Source organism: Aethalodelphis obliquidens, unplaced genomic scaffold (assembly GCF_003676395.1).
Source record: "Aethalodelphis obliquidens isolate GAN/ISIS:26980383/991018 unplaced genomic scaffold, ASM367639v1 scaffold1, whole genome shotgun sequence".
NCBI lineage: Eukaryota > Metazoa > Chordata > Mammalia > Artiodactyla > Delphinidae > Aethalodelphis > Aethalodelphis obliquidens.
In genome coordinates, this window is record NW_020837945.1 from 93993942 (window position 1) to 94013179 (window position 19238).

Below are 19238 nucleotides of genomic sequence, written 5' to 3' on the forward strand. Positions count from 1 at the left end.
ATCACTTATATGTGGTATCTGAAAAATAAAACAGACAAATGAATATAACAAAACAGAAACAGTCTCACAGATATAGAGAACAAACTAGTGGGTACCAGTGGGGAGAGCGAACTGGGGAGGGGCAAGATATGGGTAGGGGATTGAGAAGTACAAACTACTATGTATAAAGTAAATAAGCTATAAGGATGTAATGCACAGCACAGGGAGTACAGCCAATATTTTATAATAACTTTATTTATATTTTTTAATTAATTAATTAATTTTTGACGGCGTTGGGTCTTTGTTGCTGCACGCGGGCTTCCTCTAGTTGCAGCAAGTGGGGGCTACTCTTCGTTGCGGGGCGCAGGTTCTCACTGCGGTGGCTTCTCTTGTTGAGGAGCATGGGCTCTAGGCGCGCGGGCTTCAGTAGCTGTAGCACGCGGGCTCAGTAGTTGTGGCATGTGGGCTCTAGAGCGCAGGCTCAGCGGCCATGGCACGCGGGCTTAGCTGCTCCGCGGCATGTGGGATCTTCCCGGACCGGGGTTCAAACCCGTGTCCCCTGCATTGGCAGGCGGATTCTTAACTAGTGCGCCACCAGGGAAAGCCTACGATAACTTTAAATGGAGTGTAATCTATAAAAATTTTGAATCACTATGTAGCATACCTGAAACTAATACTGTATGTCAACTATATTTCAAATAAATAAATAAGATTTAAAAAAAAAAGCATTGGATAATTCCCAAACGATTTAATCACAGTGAGGCCGCCAAACACTGTTGCCTCCCAGTGTGCTGGAAGAGGAAGTACATAGAACTACCTTGATGAACGCCTCCCACAAATGTTAAACCTGCATCTGATCAAGCTCCAGAACTAACTGTCCATTTATAAGAAATATGGGGGAGGAAGATTAAGTTAAAGGATACCACAAATTCAGATTGGTAACGAAAGTGATTCACTTTTTGCAACTGATCAAGAATTTTTAAAAAGATGGGAGATACACCTGAAAATTATAATGTATGCCAACTATATGTCAATAAAAATTTTTTAAATTAAAATTTAAAATATAAAGGAGCTATTCCATTTCCAAAAAGGGAGACTATTCTAGATTTAAATAGATTTATGAGACCTAACAATCCCAGGCAATGAGTAAACTTCATTTGGAGTCCCAGAAGAAGAAATCAATATTAAAACACATTTTTTGAGACAATTGGGAAAATCTGAATATGACCAAGGTATGAAATGATGCCAGGTATTATTGTCAGTTTTCCTAGATGTTAATGACATTGCAGTTATGTAAAAAAAATCTTATGTTGATCCATATTGAACTATGTAGGAGTAACTGATGTGTTATCTGTGAGTTGCTACCAAATGCTACAATAACAACAACAACAACAACAATAATAGTAATAAAGGGGATATGATGCAAATGTGGCAAGATCTTAATAATTGTTAAATCTGAGTGATGGTTATCTGGGGGTTCATTGTAGTATTTTCTCTATGTTTCTGTATGTTTGCAATTTAGCCATAATTTTTAAAAAATTTTAAACTTATTGCCCTGCTAGTGATATTTAACACTTTTGTTTTTGAAAAAGTATGTATACATGTCAGTTTTCCTTATTAAAGCAGAAGATTGGGGAAAAAAAAGTCAGTGTCATAAAGGACAATGAAACACTGTGGAAGTGTTCCAAATTAAAGAAGGCTACAGAGACATGACAACTAACTGCTGTATCTGACCCTAGAATGGATCTTGTCCTACAAGGGGAAGAAAAATGCTACCGCAGACATTATTTCATCAACTGACGAAACTGGAATGTGGATGATAGATTGGATAAAAGTATGGTATTGATGTAAACTCATGAAGTAATGGCATTGTAGCTATTTAAAAAAATATCTTAGGAAACACACTTCAGTATTTAGCAGTAAAGGACCATGATGTATAAAACTAATAGGAAAAAATACAGATTAAGAGGAGAGAAAAGGCAAGAGAGAAAATCAAATAGTAAAGCAAATAGGGTAAAAAGTTAATAATATGTGAATCTGGGTAAAGCATAAAATAAAGAGATAAAAAATAAAGAGATAAAAAATAAAGAGATATTCCTTGATCTCTTTATTTTTGCAACATTTATAAGTTTGAAATTATTCAAATAAAAATACTTTTTTAAAGTTGCAAACTGGAGGCCAATGTCCACACCCTGCATGTGCAGTTCTGTTGTTTGACTTGCAGTTTATCTTTGAAGTTTTTTGAATTTGCTGAATCAGTTTAACATTAGGAAGGTTTACATAATAATTCAGATTTTTAGCATTTCCTTTAAAAAAAATTCCAAGGAATCAGCAAATCTAGGCCTACATTCCCTTATGCAACAACCTACTTTAGGTGACTGGCAGCTGCTCCTTTATCGATGAAGACAGGAGTGTTCCCGTTCACCGTTCACCTCATTCCCAAGCTTCGTACTTTCTCACTTATGTTACCTGCCTGCCTCACTGGGCACTTGGGACTCTAGCTCCTGCCACCAATGACCATCATGCATTGACAGAATCTAACTGTTTCTTGGTGGGCTGGGGGAAATGGTGCTCTATATTTTGCTAAGGTCACTACCAATTCTGACTTTTCAAAATAGAACCCAATGGTTGTGAGCCAGAGCAAGGGGTTAGGACTACATTCTAAGCACAGTGATAAAGCACTGCAGTGTTCTCACAGGGGGGAGGCTTGTCCTGACTTCTGTTTTTGCAGCGTGGAGGCCGGATGGGAGGAGAGCAAGAGTGGATGCTGGAGGAGCCTGAGGAGACTCTTGTAGGAGTCCAGGAAGAGAGGACAGAGCCCTACGTGGCGGCAACAGGAGAGAGTGACTAAAGGGCTTCCCTCTGTCTGTCTCTCTTTCCCCCTTTTCTTTGTCCAGAAAAAGACAAGTCCCTGGAGCAAGTTAAGAATTAGAAATGGGGCTAGGGAGATGCGAGGTCTGCAGCAGGGAAACAGAAGAGAAAAGCAGCTTCTCTGGCAGAGGAAGAGGTGGGCTTTGTGTGACCATGTTACACTGGGTTTGGGCAGTAGTTCCCAGGGCCAGTCACAGAGAGGTCAAACAAGTAGTTAGAACAAGATGGTCTCTGATTTCCGACTCTGCAAATCTGAGCAGTGCCAGCAACTACAAAAGAGAAAAGATTTGACCCTAAAAATTTTTTATCACATCTAGAACACAGCTATAAATCACTTAAATGGTTAATATCTGGGAGTCCATAAAGTGGAAGGGGATAATCCCTTATTCGGTGTGCTAAACTTTTGACGATTTAAGATAGCCTCCGAATGAAAAGCTTTACTGCACACTGGAAAACTACTGTAGAGGATAAGAAGGAGGGTGAAATGGAAACATCGTAGAATTTTGAAAAACAAGACTAGCACAAGGTCTGAGCCTAAAAAGAGGTGATCATAGAAGTGCGTGATATATGTAAAAACTAAGAGGCATGCTCACTTTTTGCTCTGACAACATTAATGGAAACTTTTCTTTAGTACTACACTGGCAAGCTAACATAACCAAGTGACATATTTGACCAACACCAAATAGCTGTATAAAAGTCATTTCTGATTAGCAATTACCCTGCACAAAGTTAACTCTTGACATTACAATTATCACTAATTCTTAAAAAGAACTATTTAAAGGAAAATTTGCAAAGCCATTACATTTTTCCTTTGTTTTTTCTTCTCCTTAGTAACAGCAATTTCACGTTTGGCAGCTGAGAAAAACACATGGAAATATACGCTACCTGTAAATTATCTTGTATTTTCCATCTCGTCCTTTGTCTGACAGAGCAACCTCGTAGCTGTAGGGGAAGGAAAGACCACTGTGGGGTCCACACGAAAGTCCAACAGGGGGAGCCCAGGACAACACAACCGTTCTTGCCTGAATATTAGAAACCTGAGGAAGAAAAACATGAATCAGACACTACACTTCTCCCCAGAACATTTTGTGATTATTAGTAGTAGCATTAAAATGGCTCAGATTTAACTCAAGAAAAACGAATTTATTTTAATTTACAAATTTACTTTAATTACCAAAAAGAACCCACCCATCCTATATGGCATTCTTTTGTCAAAGTCCTGATGTCCAAACTATAGCTCCTAAAACATCTGTCCTTATTATGCAAACTTATGTCCAAGTCTGATGCAATTCACACTTGGTCCTCCAGAAAGTAAAAATAATGTCACGTTTGAGAATTTTTCTAAAGGTAAAAAGTTGAACATCATATTTCAATAATCTCCATGATGGCCATCGTATTATGTGGAAGGAACCCACATCCACAGGTACTTTCCAGCGGCCTCCAAGCTTTGCTTGATGTCGAACTCTTCTGCAAAGCCGAGACCTTTAAAACCACGCTCCCCGAGGTCCTGCAGGTTCCTGGGACAACCCAGTATGGGGGTGGGGGGTGGGGGGTGGAAACGGAACCATGGCCCAGGCTGACAGACGGCAGAAATATGTGTGGAGATGTTTCACCTCTCTAGGCTCTGCTTTTATCTTTTGCTTTAGCCTCCGCTCAAGGCTTCATTTGAACAAAGGAATCTGGGACTCTCAACGCCCCAACTTTTCCCTCTTATTTAGGGCTTCTCTGAAGCACGTTCTTACACTATCTCCCAGGCATCCTCGGCAGGACTGAGCCCCAGCTGCCCGCAGCTGTAACCTGCTCATTAACAGACCCTGCACTGGCTTCTCCTCTGCAATCTCACGTCTCTACTCTAACCGTGCTTCCTGGGGCACCTCCCCACTTACACCATTTGCCTTCCAATCTTTGTTTCAGAGTCTGTTTCTGGAGAAACCTAATCTAATGCACGGTCTAATTCTTTAAAATAAATCTGTCAATGCATTTTAATGTTCTAATTTTCTAAAGTTTATTTTGTTGCTCTCTAGATATTGGTCTGGATAACATTAAAACAAAACGAGAGTTAAAACATACATTAAAGCTTAACGTTCATACAAGACTTTATAGCTGTAGATTAGAGTAGGCTGTGGATGGAGATGTCTAAACTACTAAGTCTCTATCTTTTTTCTTCTATTTTTGTCACTATCTGATCTAAATAAAGGGTATTAAAATATAAGATAATTTAAAAGCATGAATAATAAATATGGAAATGAATACTGAGTTTCCCTTTTCAGTCTATCACACATTCCATTTTGAGCAGAGATCCCTCCATATCATCTCTGTTCCAAATAGATACAGCATCATTATATATTTAACCAATTATTTAGTCAAACTCCTACTCATCCTTCAAGACCCTAGGCTGGCCTCACTACCCCCAAGTAGCCTTCCCTGAAATATCCTATCATCTCTCTGTTCCACAGCACCTTGCTGCTATCTCTACTCATTGCTAATCATGTTAACAGCATTTGCCTACCTTCCCCACTGGACCGTGGGACTCCCTAAGGAGAAGGCCTAAGTCATATTCAACTGTGAGTAGTGGCTGCTTAGTAAATGTTGAATGAAAAATAAAAATCAAAGGGAATAAGACAGTCTGAGTTTCTGATACAGGTAACACAGTGGATGGCAGACCAGCATTAAACATCTTTAAAAAAACCCTGGAGAGACACTGTTACAGAATTGAACTCGACCCTTCTTGCTATGGCTCCAGACTAGCAGCAACTCTCCTGCCTGCTCCTCCTGTGACGGCTGTGACCCGTCCTTCAGCATGCCGTCCCCTCTCATGCCCCTGAGACTTAGCTCTGGACTTTCCCACTTTCCTGCCTTTAACAAACTTCCTTTTAGACCCAGTTCAAATGCTGCCTTTGCTTATTCATTTAATCATCATAGCTTAACTCGTGAAGGGCTGTGGACACAAAGATGATTAAGGTATGACCTCTGCCTGATGAAGAGATGCGTGAGGGGCCTCACGGCAGATACACTGAGCACAGAGGGGCCCATGGCAGCTTGAGGCCAATTCAGGAAAAGTTTCTGTACGGTGCTGCCTGACTCCCTGCTCAGGATCAGCAACTGTTTTCTTTGTGCTCCAACCACATTGAGTGGGCACCTATATTTGACACTCATTTCATTATACTCTGCTTTACCTGGTTATCTGTGTGTTGTTCCCCTGATTAGATTTTAAGGCAGCGTTTCTACCACATACGCCATTGTATTTGCTGAATTCCTTCACACACCATTAATGAGTAATCTTGAGATACTGGATATTATATTTGATTTTTAACTTAAAACAAGATATTTTGCTATGAAGAGTTCAGTTTATAATTTAAAAAGATGCTGATTAGGTACAGAGGAACATTCAACTGAGGTGGTAAGTGGCCCAATTCCAAGAGCACAGTATGTAGTAACACTGATTCCATGAATGGTGGTGTGAAATTAACACCACTTCTCAAAATAGCTCAGTCAAATGCTAGCACTTTAGATACTGAACAGGTATCCATAAATTCACATCCTTTTAAACTCTACTTTTTTCATCAGCTATTAAGAACTTACTCCTAAGAGTTCTTATCACAAGAAGAAAATTTTTTCTTTTTTTCTTTCTTTATATTGCATCTATATGAGATGACGGATGTTAGCTGCACCTGTCGTGATAATCATTTTATGATATACGTAAATCAAACCAAAAAAAAAAAGAATTTACTGTCTTTCCTTTAGGACTTGGTTAAATTATTACTTAACTCAACAGTGATGTACAACACCTGAAGCATCAACTAAAATAACGCTCACCTTTCCCCGAGGTTCCCTGAGCACGCCTTAGGAAGGCCAACTGTCATGTGAACACAGACCTCTGTGCAGGTGCATCCTTCCCATCAGCCAGCCTATCAGAAGTGCACCTGGAGAACTCAGCATCATTTTCAAAGGACGGCGGCTTCTGGGAATTCTTTCCTGGATCTGAGCAGCCTGCCTCCTAGACTACTACCAGAGTTGAGAGACCCGTTCCCTCCTGTGCTCCCCCCTCCCTCCCTCTCACTGACTCCTGGGCCTCAGGTTTCCTTTCTTCAGGCATTGGAATCCTGAGAGAAAGAGTGCTTTGTCCCTGTTAGAACTTGGAACTCACTCCCACTCCAAGGCTGATGCCAGGAAATTACACGGTGCCTTTCAAGAGAGTGTCATGTAAAGGGGAATCCTCAGCAGTAGATGCCTTTACTCCAAGCATCCAGGGAGGCGATAACTTTAATGACAGATTCAGAACTCTGGGAACTAGGCTGGGTTCAAGCCTACTGCAGAGCAACAGCATTCGTACACAAGCTTCACCTTCATTCATTCAGTCTCTCTCTCTCTGGTGAAACTTTCTCACCAGCGGTGACCACTGAACTGAAATGGGGCATGGCTAACCTGATCATCACAATGACTGTCATGGCTGTGATCCAAAAAAGGAAGTTTAGAAGCCATAAAACTAACTGACTTGCTGATGCTTAACGATTCTACCATAAACAGAAATCAATCTCCTTTGTAATGGTGATAAAAGTGGTGATTTTTAGTTACAAAGTTATTGGACAAGACCCAACGTGACATTTGTTTCAGCACTAGTGATATAAGAGTCTGCTGTGAAGGTTACTAGTGTTAAGTCTGCATAGAAATTACTTAAACTGCTTTGAAGTATCTTTGAAGGACTCATAAAACCATCTACTTCTGAACGATTACACACTGATTAGAAGTCATTTTTGTCTATGTATTGATTAAATATAGATTTGAACGTGAGAACAGCTGCTAGTTAAAAGCATATACATGTGCATACACATATTCGCAAATAAGACTGCATTATCTTGTACCTATTTCGTATGTAATCCTTAGCTCTCTTTCTCCTTTCCCCTTTCTCTCCTGTTCATCCCAGTATATTAATACTATTCTGTGAAATTTTACTTTCTTAGTTTTCAGACTATCTTATATGCAAATGATATTCATTATTTGGATCAAAAACACCATTTACTCTCTTAAAGTTACTGAATTGTTACTCTCGTGTTCAAAAATATTTCTATGTAAGTTAGTAGCTTCTAAATTTGGTCTGTATTTGGATTTAACTATGTGGGAGGTCTGCTGATCCAATTTAGGGAGTATGTTAAGAAAATATTACCATAGAAATATTGGCTTCACTTCTGCAGCACCCATCATGAAAAATAAAAACATAAAGGAAAATTTAAAAGGAAAAGGTCAAAGAGATCATTACTCCAAGAAATGGATGCTCAAATCCAGAATTTCAGAACCATCTGTTACTAAAATTCCTTTAGTGCTAAGAACTTTAAATCTGTTTCCAGATCTACTGCTGTTTACGTTTCAAGGGATTGCTTCTTGCAGGGACAGTTGTTCTTCTTTTAGGTCAGTTTACTCACTTCTGGAACCAACAAATCAATTGTTTCTACAAGCTGAACATTAGCGGATAGAAACAATGCAGAACCACAATTCCAAGTTACATTTATTTACATCCTGAAAATAAACAGCCCAGTATGTGGGAGACTTCATCTAGCACCACCATCAGAGCAGATTAAACCACGTTAGGTTGGAGCTGGCTGGTACTAGCAGAGGTTAATCCGTAAACCACTTAGAACCATATCAGCTTAGTTCTGTGGTACAGCAGTGGCTGTATGAGCACAGTCCCCAAGACACCTACTTCTTACAGTCTTGGGACAAAAACCTTGTATATTTGTACCCTGTTTTATTTAATGGCTAAGTATTTGGATATTTATAGTATCTGGGTTTCTGAAGAGTAAATGACTTGCTTAATTCAGGGTGCCCAAAGTTCTAGAAAGATGACTGGAATCTACAAGTCCTCAGTAATGTTTCCAACACCTAAAACAAACCATCCGTAAAACCTTGAAGAAAAATACATGTGTTTTATTTGGAGGTGTTACCAGGTGCAGCTGAAAGAAAAAAAAATTTAGAACAGCAAGCAATCCTTCAGACAATTGTGTGCCGAACTTTCTGCAGCTGTTTCTTTTCCTAGAAGGTGAACAGCCCCTCCTTCCCATTTCAGAGTATAGCAGGGAGTTTCACTTTTGCCTAATGACATGCTAAAAACTCTAGGAAAATACTCCATTCCAAGGACTCTATAAATAGCATACAATTTACTTTTCAGATAGTCCCACATGGTATTTATTATCCGACCTTTCAAAGGTAAGGAAACTGCGGCTCAGGGTCACAGAGCCAGTTAATGGCCACGCTGGGCTCCAACTCACAGGACCCTCCTCTGCATGCTGCTGCCTCGCACTCTGGCTCCCAGCCGTGCCCACATCCCACCAGGCTGGCTGAGCCTCGTATGATGCTGGCCAGCCGTCAGGTATCTGTCTCACCTGGCAGAACCTCACTACAGCCACTGCAGGCTGCCACACATTTATTTACCAAGTACATGTTAAGGGTTCACAACGTGCCAAGGGCAGTGCTAGGTACTAGGAGCACAAAGATAAATAAGGCACAACCACGAGTAAGAGTTTCAGGCAGAGGGGGGAGGAGAGGAAAGAAGGGAGAATAATGGTGTGAAGAACTAACAGGGCTGGGGAGGATGGGAGGACTGTCATCCAGCAGAGAAGGTTTTTGTGGGGACCAGGGATTGGTATGGTGGGCAGAGTAACGACCACCCCCAAGATGTCCGCATCCTAGTCCCTGGAACCTACAAGGTAAAAAGAGACTCTGCAGATGTGAGTAAGTGAAGGATCTTGTGAAGTAGGGACTGCCCTGGATTACCCGGGTGGGCCTGATGTAGTAACAAGTATGAGTAACGGGTCTTTGTAAGTAAAAGAGGGAGGCAGGAAAGTCAGAGAAGGAGATACGAGAATGGAAGGGGTCATGGGCCAAGGAATGCAGGTAGCCTCTAGAAGCTGGAAAGGGCGAGAAAACAGATTTGCCCCCAGAGCCTCCAGAAAGGAATGTAGCCCAGCCGATACCTGGATTTTAGCCAAGTGAGACTCATTTTGGACTTTCTGACCTCTCAGGTGACAATCTGACTATATTACACCTAACATCATGACTATTTATACAAAACCCTGTCTACCCTGCTCTAAAACCTGTAAAGAGTTAAGCATTTAATAAATGCTGAATCAGGAGGAAAGGACCAATACATATAAATATTGCTTTTATCTTTCTAGAGCCACATGATCCTCAGAAACAGACTTTATCACTTCTGCAGTAAAGAAGTGATCAGGTATAACTCAAGAAAAACACCGTGTGTGTGTACACGGGACAGAGACCAGATGATGAAGTTGTCTGACTACATCCCAGACAGTCAACTAACCTGCTGCTCTGCCTTCTCACGCTGACTATGACTTCCGTGTGTCCCTCATGGGTTCTTCTTTCTGCTGCACTATAAATGTAAGCCTGTTTCATGATTCTGCCCTCAAGCCTTCTCTAAGCTCTCCCTGTGCTCTACCCCATCCCCAAAGCTATCATACACTCCTACGATTCCAATGGTCACTCCGATGCACGTGCTCTCCCCAGGTATATCTTGCTGCCCTCTCTCCATGGCACTGATCTATCAGGCACAGTCAACCACCCACTTATTCGTCTTCCTGGATACCCTGCTAGTAAAACAAATTCCACATGTCTAAGAATGGCACTGAAGATACCGAGAGGACACAGACACAAACCTATTCTAGAGGAACTCACAGATTACCGGGAAAGACACAAACACAAGTAAATGGAGTACAATGTATTAAATACACGCAGAGCACAGTGAAGCTGTGGTACCACATGTAGTACCAGTGGTACCAAATGCCGTGGGGAGTATCCCAGTTGATGGGACAGAAATCAGGGCAGCCTGCCCAGAGGAAGCAACTCCTGAAAGGCGTCATCTGAGCCTGAAAGCCCAGTTAACCCGTGACACCTGATAGGCTGTAATGCCTGACTGATTTCGCTCTAGAATGGCTTTACTAGCCATCCTCTCCTTGCCACACCTGATGCCACCGCCCTAACTCTGATTCCCACAGCCTCTCGCCAGCCCTACAATAACAGATGCCAGACGCTTGTCTCCCTGGGTCCATGCCCTTCTCACTGCAATGCACCTGCCGGCTGTTTGATCCTCCTGAAAGTACAGTCCTGATTATAAGAAACATAACTTCTTTGCTTATAAACTCTCAGTGGCAACCCGCTCCTTACCGGATCAAGTGCAGACTCCCCAACCCAGCATCAACACCCTACGCTTCTGCAAGTGCCCTACTGCGCCCGTAGTCCAGCAACACCTCATGGTTTTAGGTTTAGTCAAACTCAACTATGTGCCCCGAGGCATGTTTGGACCCTTCTGTTAAAAGGCCTCAGTATTTGAAACACATGAAGAATCAAGGTTTTCCAATTTAGCTAGAAAACACTCCAAAGAACTTTGGCTCTCTAAACTCAGATGAAAGCCTGAATCAACATTTTGAATTTTTCACTTGAATTTCAAAGCATTTGGCAAAATCAAACTTAAAACCTCACAATATCACTACTCCCACCAACATTTTTCCTTGCCATTATGCTTTGGACTTATTTTACTCAGCTAATATTTACGTACCTTTTTGAAATTTACCTGGAAAAATACTTTGAATTACTGAGGTTTTCAAAAATTATTATTATTACATTTACAAAGGTAAAGGGAAATTACCAAAAGAAAACTGTTCTGTAGCCTTAGCGGGTGGGGGAAGGGGTACCCCCGGAAATCGGGATGAATACCTAATTGCATCCCGAATATCTAAATGAAGAAGACATTTTGGTGGATGATGACTAAACAGAAGACTGCTGTTTTACATTTTCATGCTCCGTTAATAACAACACCATTTCACAGTTTGTGAGTAATCCGCAATGGAAAGGGGCCCTTTTGCTTACCTACTGTGTGGTAAAAGAAAAGCATGTTTGAAATACTTAAAAAAGCGCCATTTACGCTGAGAAATCCAGAAGACATACCTGTGGCTTCTCTATTCCCGAAAGAATGTCTTGCACCCTCTTTACTTCCAACTCATACTCTGCGTGGCAAAAAGAGGAAAAAAGAAAAACAGTTAATGCCATTAGAAGTCAGTAAGGTTGTCAAGTTCCTTTCCCAAGCCTTTAACAAGGGTTATCATGAAGTCAGTTGCCTGTTACCATGAACTTTTGGTACCACAAACATGATAATGAAAATCAGGAATGAGGATGTCTTTGGGGTAGGGATTTCACTGTGGTTGTGTTAACTTGCCACTATTATTGGTTTACATAGTCACAATGCTGACCAGATTAACACTGAACTCTACCTAATAATTCAACAGGCAACAGGGAACAGAGAACCCTAAGGAGGAGACAGGGGAGACCAGTGCAACTGAGAGAAGCTGAGAGCAATGAAGAGATGAGGTTGAAGACAGAGGCCGGTTCATGAAGGGCTGTGAGTTCAGATTTTTTAATTCAAGTTTTATTCTAAGTTTGATGAGCAACCACTAGAGTGTTAAGTGGAGGGACTGACATACTATTGAGTTTGAAAAGATCTGTTTGGTGTCTGCATGAATAATGGATATATGGAAGCTAAGAGTGGCAGCAGAAAGACCAGTCAGCACATTGCTACACTGGTCCAGGTGAAGGATGGAGCTAGCCGGCCGGGGCCGGGGGTGGTAGTAAAGATGCTAAAAATAGGTCTGGTTTTGGAGGTATAGGTGCTGAAGGGTTGGATATGATGGACATGGACGAGGGAATGAGAAGAATCAAGGCTAATTCCTCGTTTGGGGCTTAATCAACTGAAAGGATGGTGGTGTTTTTTAATAAGATGGGGAGATGGGCAAGTTTGGGGGTGCAGCAAGAATTGTTTTTGAGATGAAACAGGAAAAGTACTTGGAGCAGGGAGCATGGGGTGGGAAGGATGTGTAAAAGTAGGATAAATTTAATCTGTTTTGCTAAAAGAAACGTTTGACTTTCACGACCTGCTTGATGGAATCTAATTTTGAGTCTACAGATTTATTTAACTGTTCAACCAGGTTATGAGCTATATACCTAGAGATATTATGACTACCAAGACATGTCCTTGACCTGAAGATATTTCAAGTCGGCGGGGGGGTGAGGGTGGGGGAAGGAATGGAAGCAAACAGGAGATTACAAAGTGACAGGCGCTGTGGTAAAGGCCCTCTAAGAGAGACCGCTCTAGAAGCTTCCTAGGAACCAACACCCAGCTGAGTCCTGTGGACAAGCAGGCATTGGGAGGTGAAGGGAGAAGTGGACTAGGGGTGAGAGCAGGTTAGTAAGCCCAGCTCTTCACAGGCCGTTTATTCACAATGTTCAGGTCTAATTTCCAAGAATCCTACCTCAGCCCTCACCCCCTTGTCCCGGCTTCCCTCCCGTCATCGTCGTACCCTACTTAGCTCCTTCCCAGCAGTCATCAGAACTGGACATTAATTCTCCTGTCTAACTGTTCACTCGTTTATTATTTTTCTTTCTTACTAAAATGTAAGCTTCAGGAAGGTAGAGACACTAGAGGTCCAGAGCAGATATATTTTCTGTCAATAACCAGATAGTAAGTATTTTAAATTTTGTGGGTCACGCAGAGGCCTCTGTCACACAGTCTTCTTTGTTCCTCTAGCCACTTAAAAGTGTAAGCCCCAGCTTAGTGGGTGAGGGACACAAAAAAGAGGCCACAGGGCAGGCTGCAGCTCCTGGCCCTGCTTCAGGACGTGCTCACCACTCAGCCCAGAGCGCCTCGCACAGTTCCTGCAGACTCACAGCTCGATACCTACTTGTTGACTCAGTCAATAAACCAAGCGTACGTAAAAAATAACAAGAACTTCTAGTTGGCTCCACCCTGAACTTCCAAAGGATCGGTTCTTCGTTCTTCCTCACTGCATTCTGCTTAGTAGAAGCAGAATGTTTACTTTTATTTTGGTGAGAAAAAGAAAGGGGCTGGTGGCAATATCATATTTTTTAAAACTGCAACTAAAAGAAAACTCACATTCAAAAGACTTAATGTCCCAAGCTCATTTATAATCATGTATTCGTGTTAAGATACAGATAACGGACTATACTTGTAAGTCAAAACATAGCCTCACATTTTCTGGGAGCTCCTACTAAGTCAACTGTAAATACTGTGTATCTCAGAAGTTAGTTGTCAGTAAAAAACACATAAGCACAGTTGCAATAAATGAACTGGTTCACTTGTTAAAAACAATACTCTCTGAATCACTGGTTATTCCAGAGTTTGAAGCACCCCATGGTTTCAAACACTCACAGAGATACATTCAAACACTAGATACATTCAAACTGCTAGCTGAAGGAGGTCTTTATTGCCTTCTGCCATGACGGACATTTAAAGTGTCTCAGAAGGACAAGAAGCCAGACCCTATCCTTGAGGTAATAAAAGTTTAGACTAGAACAGAGATGATCGCCTATCCAACAAAGAAAGAAGAGAAGAATTGAAGAGCTCTCCAAAGGAAGAATCCTCCGGACCATTACTAGACATACGGCATGAAAGAAAGGGGAGTTAAAAAAAAAAAAAATTTGAAGACCTCCTCCCCACAGCCAGCTTTCAAACACACACGGATGATAGAAGAAATGGTTATGCTTTTGACAGAAAAAGGAAAAATGGGAAAGGAGGTTGAATTAGAAGGGGTGGGGGGGATGGAATCTGCTTAAAACTGAAAAAAATGGGTTTCAGGTAAGAGCCAGACATACAAGTGAAAGGCTCTGACTGAGATTAAAAACAACTAAACAGGGCTTCCCTGGTGGCACAGTGGTTAAGAATCCGCCTGCCAATGCAGGGGACACGGGCTCGATCCCTGGTCCAGGAAGATCCCACATGCCGCAGAGCAACTAAGCCCGTGTGCCACAACTACTGAGCCTGTGCTCTACAGCCCGCGAGCCACAACTACTGAGCCTGCGCGCCTAGAGCCCGTGCTCCGCAACAAGAGGAGCCACCGCAATGAGAAGCCCGCACCACAACGAACAGTAGCCCCCGCTCGCCACAACTAGAGAAAGCCCGCGTGCAGCAACGAAGACCCAACGCAGCCAAAAATCAATAAATAAAACTAAATAAAATTAAAACAAAAAACAAAGGAAACCCAACTAAACAACTTCCAAACAGAGGTCAGGACTTGCCTTGTCTGTCTCACTGTAATAACGAAAGCTGCTATTTTCTGAGCACCTAGATATGTGCTGGTCAGGCACCATCACCTTGCTGATTTTTACAGCCTCCTTGGCAAGATGGACATTCTCTGCTCCATTTTACAGCAGGAGGCAGGGCTGCAGTCTATTCTGCACATCACAGTTTCGTGTCCAGTTTGGAGCACAGTATCTGCAAGGTGTCTTTGTCGACCGAGGAATGAGGCTGAGGGACAAACGAGGGGTTTCCCCAGGACCACAAGTCTAGTACATGTCCCAAAGCAAGCAGAGCCTCTGGCTGCATCATGACGAACTAGGAGTCATGAGGGAGAGCGAGAGGGAGGGGCAGAGGGCTGGGACTGGCGGGGTGTTTGCCCTGAGGCGGACGGGAGAAAGGAGGTGGCAGCAGAGACCCCCTAAGTCCCAGGAGAGGGTTTGTGTTCTTGGGTTTCTTTCTTAAACTCTGAAAAAGCTGTCAAATGAATAGAGCAAAGGCATTTGGATCTGGGGACAAGGCATGTGAGGAAAGGAAGAACAAGAAAAAGTAGGCCATGAATGGAGCCAGATAAACAAAGGATTCTGCAAAGATCAAAAATAAAGAGGGCAGGGCCTGAGGAGGAAAGGCAGTGACAGGACAGCCACTACCCTATTATATCAAGAGAAATGTGGTATCAAAGCCAGACTGGATTCCTTCTTTCTTTCAAGGTTCTGCATTGTGACTACGGCAAAAGAAGAGGAAAATGCATTCACACCACATTTATGTAACGCTTTCCCATTTGTGCTACCGCAGACTAAGAGAAAAAAAAGCAAATAAATGCCAGGCACACAATTTGCACAAACAAGAGCGAAAATAAAATTTGTTTAACTGAGCTAAAGTGACAGTTACTTACCACACATAAAATATACTCTTGTGTGAAAGCTAACTTTCTGGTATGAAAATGCCAAAATGCACAATTCCACTACCTAAATAACTGAGTTAACTCAGACCTTGGCCCACCTCTCCCTAAGCCAGATTTAACTGTGCCTCGGTGTAGTCTATGAATTATTACCCTTTCCATAAAACAGAGACCAGCTCTACAGAGTACATTTCGCAGTTGGACCAGGCTTCTGCCTGCTCACGTGCTTTCTTTTTCTCAGTCTCTGTCTCTGTCCCTCTCTCACTGACACGCCATGAGTGTGTGCAAAGGAGAAAAAAATTAGAAAGCTAACCAATCCCCTCACAAAAATTAACAAGACAAGAAAGAACAGTTCTGGTGATGTGCCGTTAGGATACCTTTTATATCGAGTTTAAAAAGAAACTGCGCCTTGCTTGTTTTTGTCCTCCCCTGACCCCCAAGAGTTTGGTGTGTGCCAACCGAACAAGAGATTGTCCAGAAGAGGAAGAAACGCGAGGCTGTAGGGCAAGGTGCTCTTTCTTCACTGTCGGGGCTGCCTTCCTCCCTCTGGTTTTGCAGCAGGTAAATTTATCCAGAGGCAAATCTTCTAAGCCAACTTTCTTTCTTCCCACATTGAAGCTGCCATGAGGTGAGCAATCAAATTAAAACCACTTTTCCACCTGCTTCAATTTTGTTTGTGACCATGGCTCAAGTGGGCAGACATGACGACCCACCTTTTACATCACCACCTCCTTAATATTTGAAAGTCTTTCCCCTGTGGTGAAGACTCTGATCAGTAAAAAAGGATTACAGGGCGCTCCCGGGACAGCTTTCCAAGCAGAGGGGGGCAGGGAGCATTTTATTTTGTAGATATAGACACACTGGGGGTAGGGAATTTCTTGAAAAGGGATGAAGATGGAAGCCTCCTGTTTAAACATGCCCCAATTGAGGTGAAAACTACCCTATTTGGACATGCCAAAAAAAAAAAAAAAAAGGAAGGAGAGATTCAGTTCAGCAACTTATACCCTTCCTCCCTCCTAAACGCACATCTCCACCCAAGAAAATAGAGCATTTTTAGCACAGGGAAGGCTAAAATAAAAATACACTAGCAAAGCAAATACATTATTTTGAAAAAGGACAAAAAAACCCACAAAAACCCTTCGCACGTAGACGGAATATGTGTCACGTGAAATTTAAACTTTCCACAAATAATGGTTTTCATGTTTGCTCCAAAAAGAACTGTAAGTTCACACTGTCTGTATAACTGTAAGGCCTAAACTAATTAAAATATCCCACTTTGTAAACACAACTTACTTCTTTGGCTTGTTTCACTGTTTTCCTTCTTAGAAAAGAAACAGAGCTAGACACTTAGCTGCTAGCTATAGAATGTATTTATGGTTGTGACAGCAGCCCCTTCATTCCAATGAAATGACATCAGCATTATTTCTCTGTAACCCTTCTGTCTAGTTCTCATCCACAGGGTTCATTTACAGATATGCCCAGCATAACATAACATGCTTTCTCAGATTTGCCAAGGAGCTGACTTAGCTACTCTCTTTCAAAATTATATATAATAAACTAAGGGTGTGGAAAATACACGACTTCTGGTCGTGTCCATTTTTAAGAGGCTTAAAATCAATAGCAAACCCTCAATATAAGAACTAAATGAACAGAAAAAAACAGTACTTTGGGATGAAAAAGAAAAAAAAAGTGGCTCAATAATAGGGACAAACTGGATATCTAGACAATGCCTACCAATGCTGATGAGAATAAATGAAGGTAAAGGAAAGACAGTTTACGAATGCTTGCTGAATTGCTTTTCTAATCAGAAAAATAAATCTATCATCTTCATTTTTAAAATATTACTCATCCTGGGGAAAAAAGAGGAATCAATAGTTGCATACGAAAGTCAGATTAACTACCTAACAATCTCCATTTAGTGATTATGATCCACAGTTAGCGGCGCTAAATACAAACATTAAAAATGTATAAAATCACAAGGAATAAATTCACATAATATAAAGACAATGCAGTTAATCCCCAAAGACAAATATGCCAGAAATACCTTCAGATATCAATCATCCTGATGCTAAAAATGCAAAGACAAACATCTTTCTAGCCATTTAGCTGGTTAAGTGGTTACACTGTTTGAAATCCTGAAAGACAGACAAGGGAATACCAGACTCTCAACAGTGAAAAGAAAGCAGCAGGTAGGCGAACATACGTTGTGGGAAGTTGCCTTCCAGTCTAGGAAAATATTTTCAAGAGCAACATGGGTTCCAGACAGATTCTGGAACCTTAGAGAAAGTAGAAGAGGAGAGATGAATTCCTTTTGCAGCTGGAGTGGCCAGCTGGATAGGAGGGAAGGCCAGAGAATGTAAATGGGACAAGGGAGGCTGATTTCCTCTGAGCTTTTGTTGCTATTTCTGGAATTCAGAAGAAAGAGTGATCTTCTGTCCTAGCCCAAGATCTGAGCAAAGCCCTGCTAGGAACTTTCATATTAGTTTATCCATAGGCAAAATGGGTCCCATTCGGGCAACAGCTGTACTACACTTCAGTTAATAAGATACAAAAGTGCGAGGTCTGGGCTTTAATAAAAAGCGAAAGCACCAGATCCGTTACCCTTGCTGAACCCCAGGTCTCAAGTTTCTCTCTCAACCTCCTCCTGTGATGCCAACTAAATTGGATTCTACCTAAAATACTAGGAGAATCTATGCTCACTTCTGTCAAATTCTCTAAGAAAAGTTCTCCTGTTTACTTCACAAGGCAAAAATCATATAGGCACATGGAACTGGACAGAAGCAGCTAGCATTTTTAAGAACAGCAAATTATATAGGGATGAAAAACCCACAAAAATGGATAAAGTATGAGGTAGATATGCTTGCCTGGCAAGCCTGACTCTAGTACTAGACCTATTCTTTTCCTTCCCTCTGCATGTTTGAACTGTGTCACTGGCTAACTGAACCCTAACCTGTGCCAGATATAGCTCTTTTATTTTGGGGGAAGGCTCAGCTCCATGGTTACCCAGAAAGACCCGGTACCCTCCCTGGGTGTATAACAGGAAAGCAATCGCTTAAACACAGGATAGAACGACTTACAAAGGTAATTAAAGTTTATACCCTACTTTCTGCACTGGCATCTATAAACGTTTCCACAAAATGTTTTTTCATTAAGGTTTGGCATGTCACATTGAAAAATTTTCAAGTAGCTTATTCAATACTTTTGCAAGACTGTTCAACTGATTTTGCAAGGCAGAATCCAGACAGCACAATTTTGTAACACATTAAATCTGAAAGAGAATTTTAATATTTATACCACCTATCGAGCAAGTTCTGAACAGTTTTTACACCCACATTTTAAAATTTGATGTCTCACATGATGAAATTATATGCATTTGGGGATGAGGACAGAATT

The 19238-nt window shown here is 41.6% G+C and overlaps 1 protein-coding gene across 8 annotated transcripts in view; it reads right to left on the bottom strand.

Annotated features, from left to right (window-relative positions):
• Window positions 1-19238, bottom strand: part of FNDC3B (fibronectin type III domain containing 3B) — a 357900-nt gene that overhangs the window by 98969 nt on the left and 239693 nt on the right. For all 8 annotated transcript variants that reach the window (XM_027111777.1, XM_027111778.1, XM_027111774.1 and 5 more), the window contains 2 exons: window positions 11806-11864; window positions 3736-3887 (listed from right to left, as the gene is read on the bottom strand). In XM_027111777.1, coding sequence (XP_026967578.1) covers window positions 3736-3887; window positions 11806-11864 — 211 coding nt within the window. The remainder of the gene's footprint in view (window positions 1-3735; window positions 3888-11805; window positions 11865-19238) is intronic.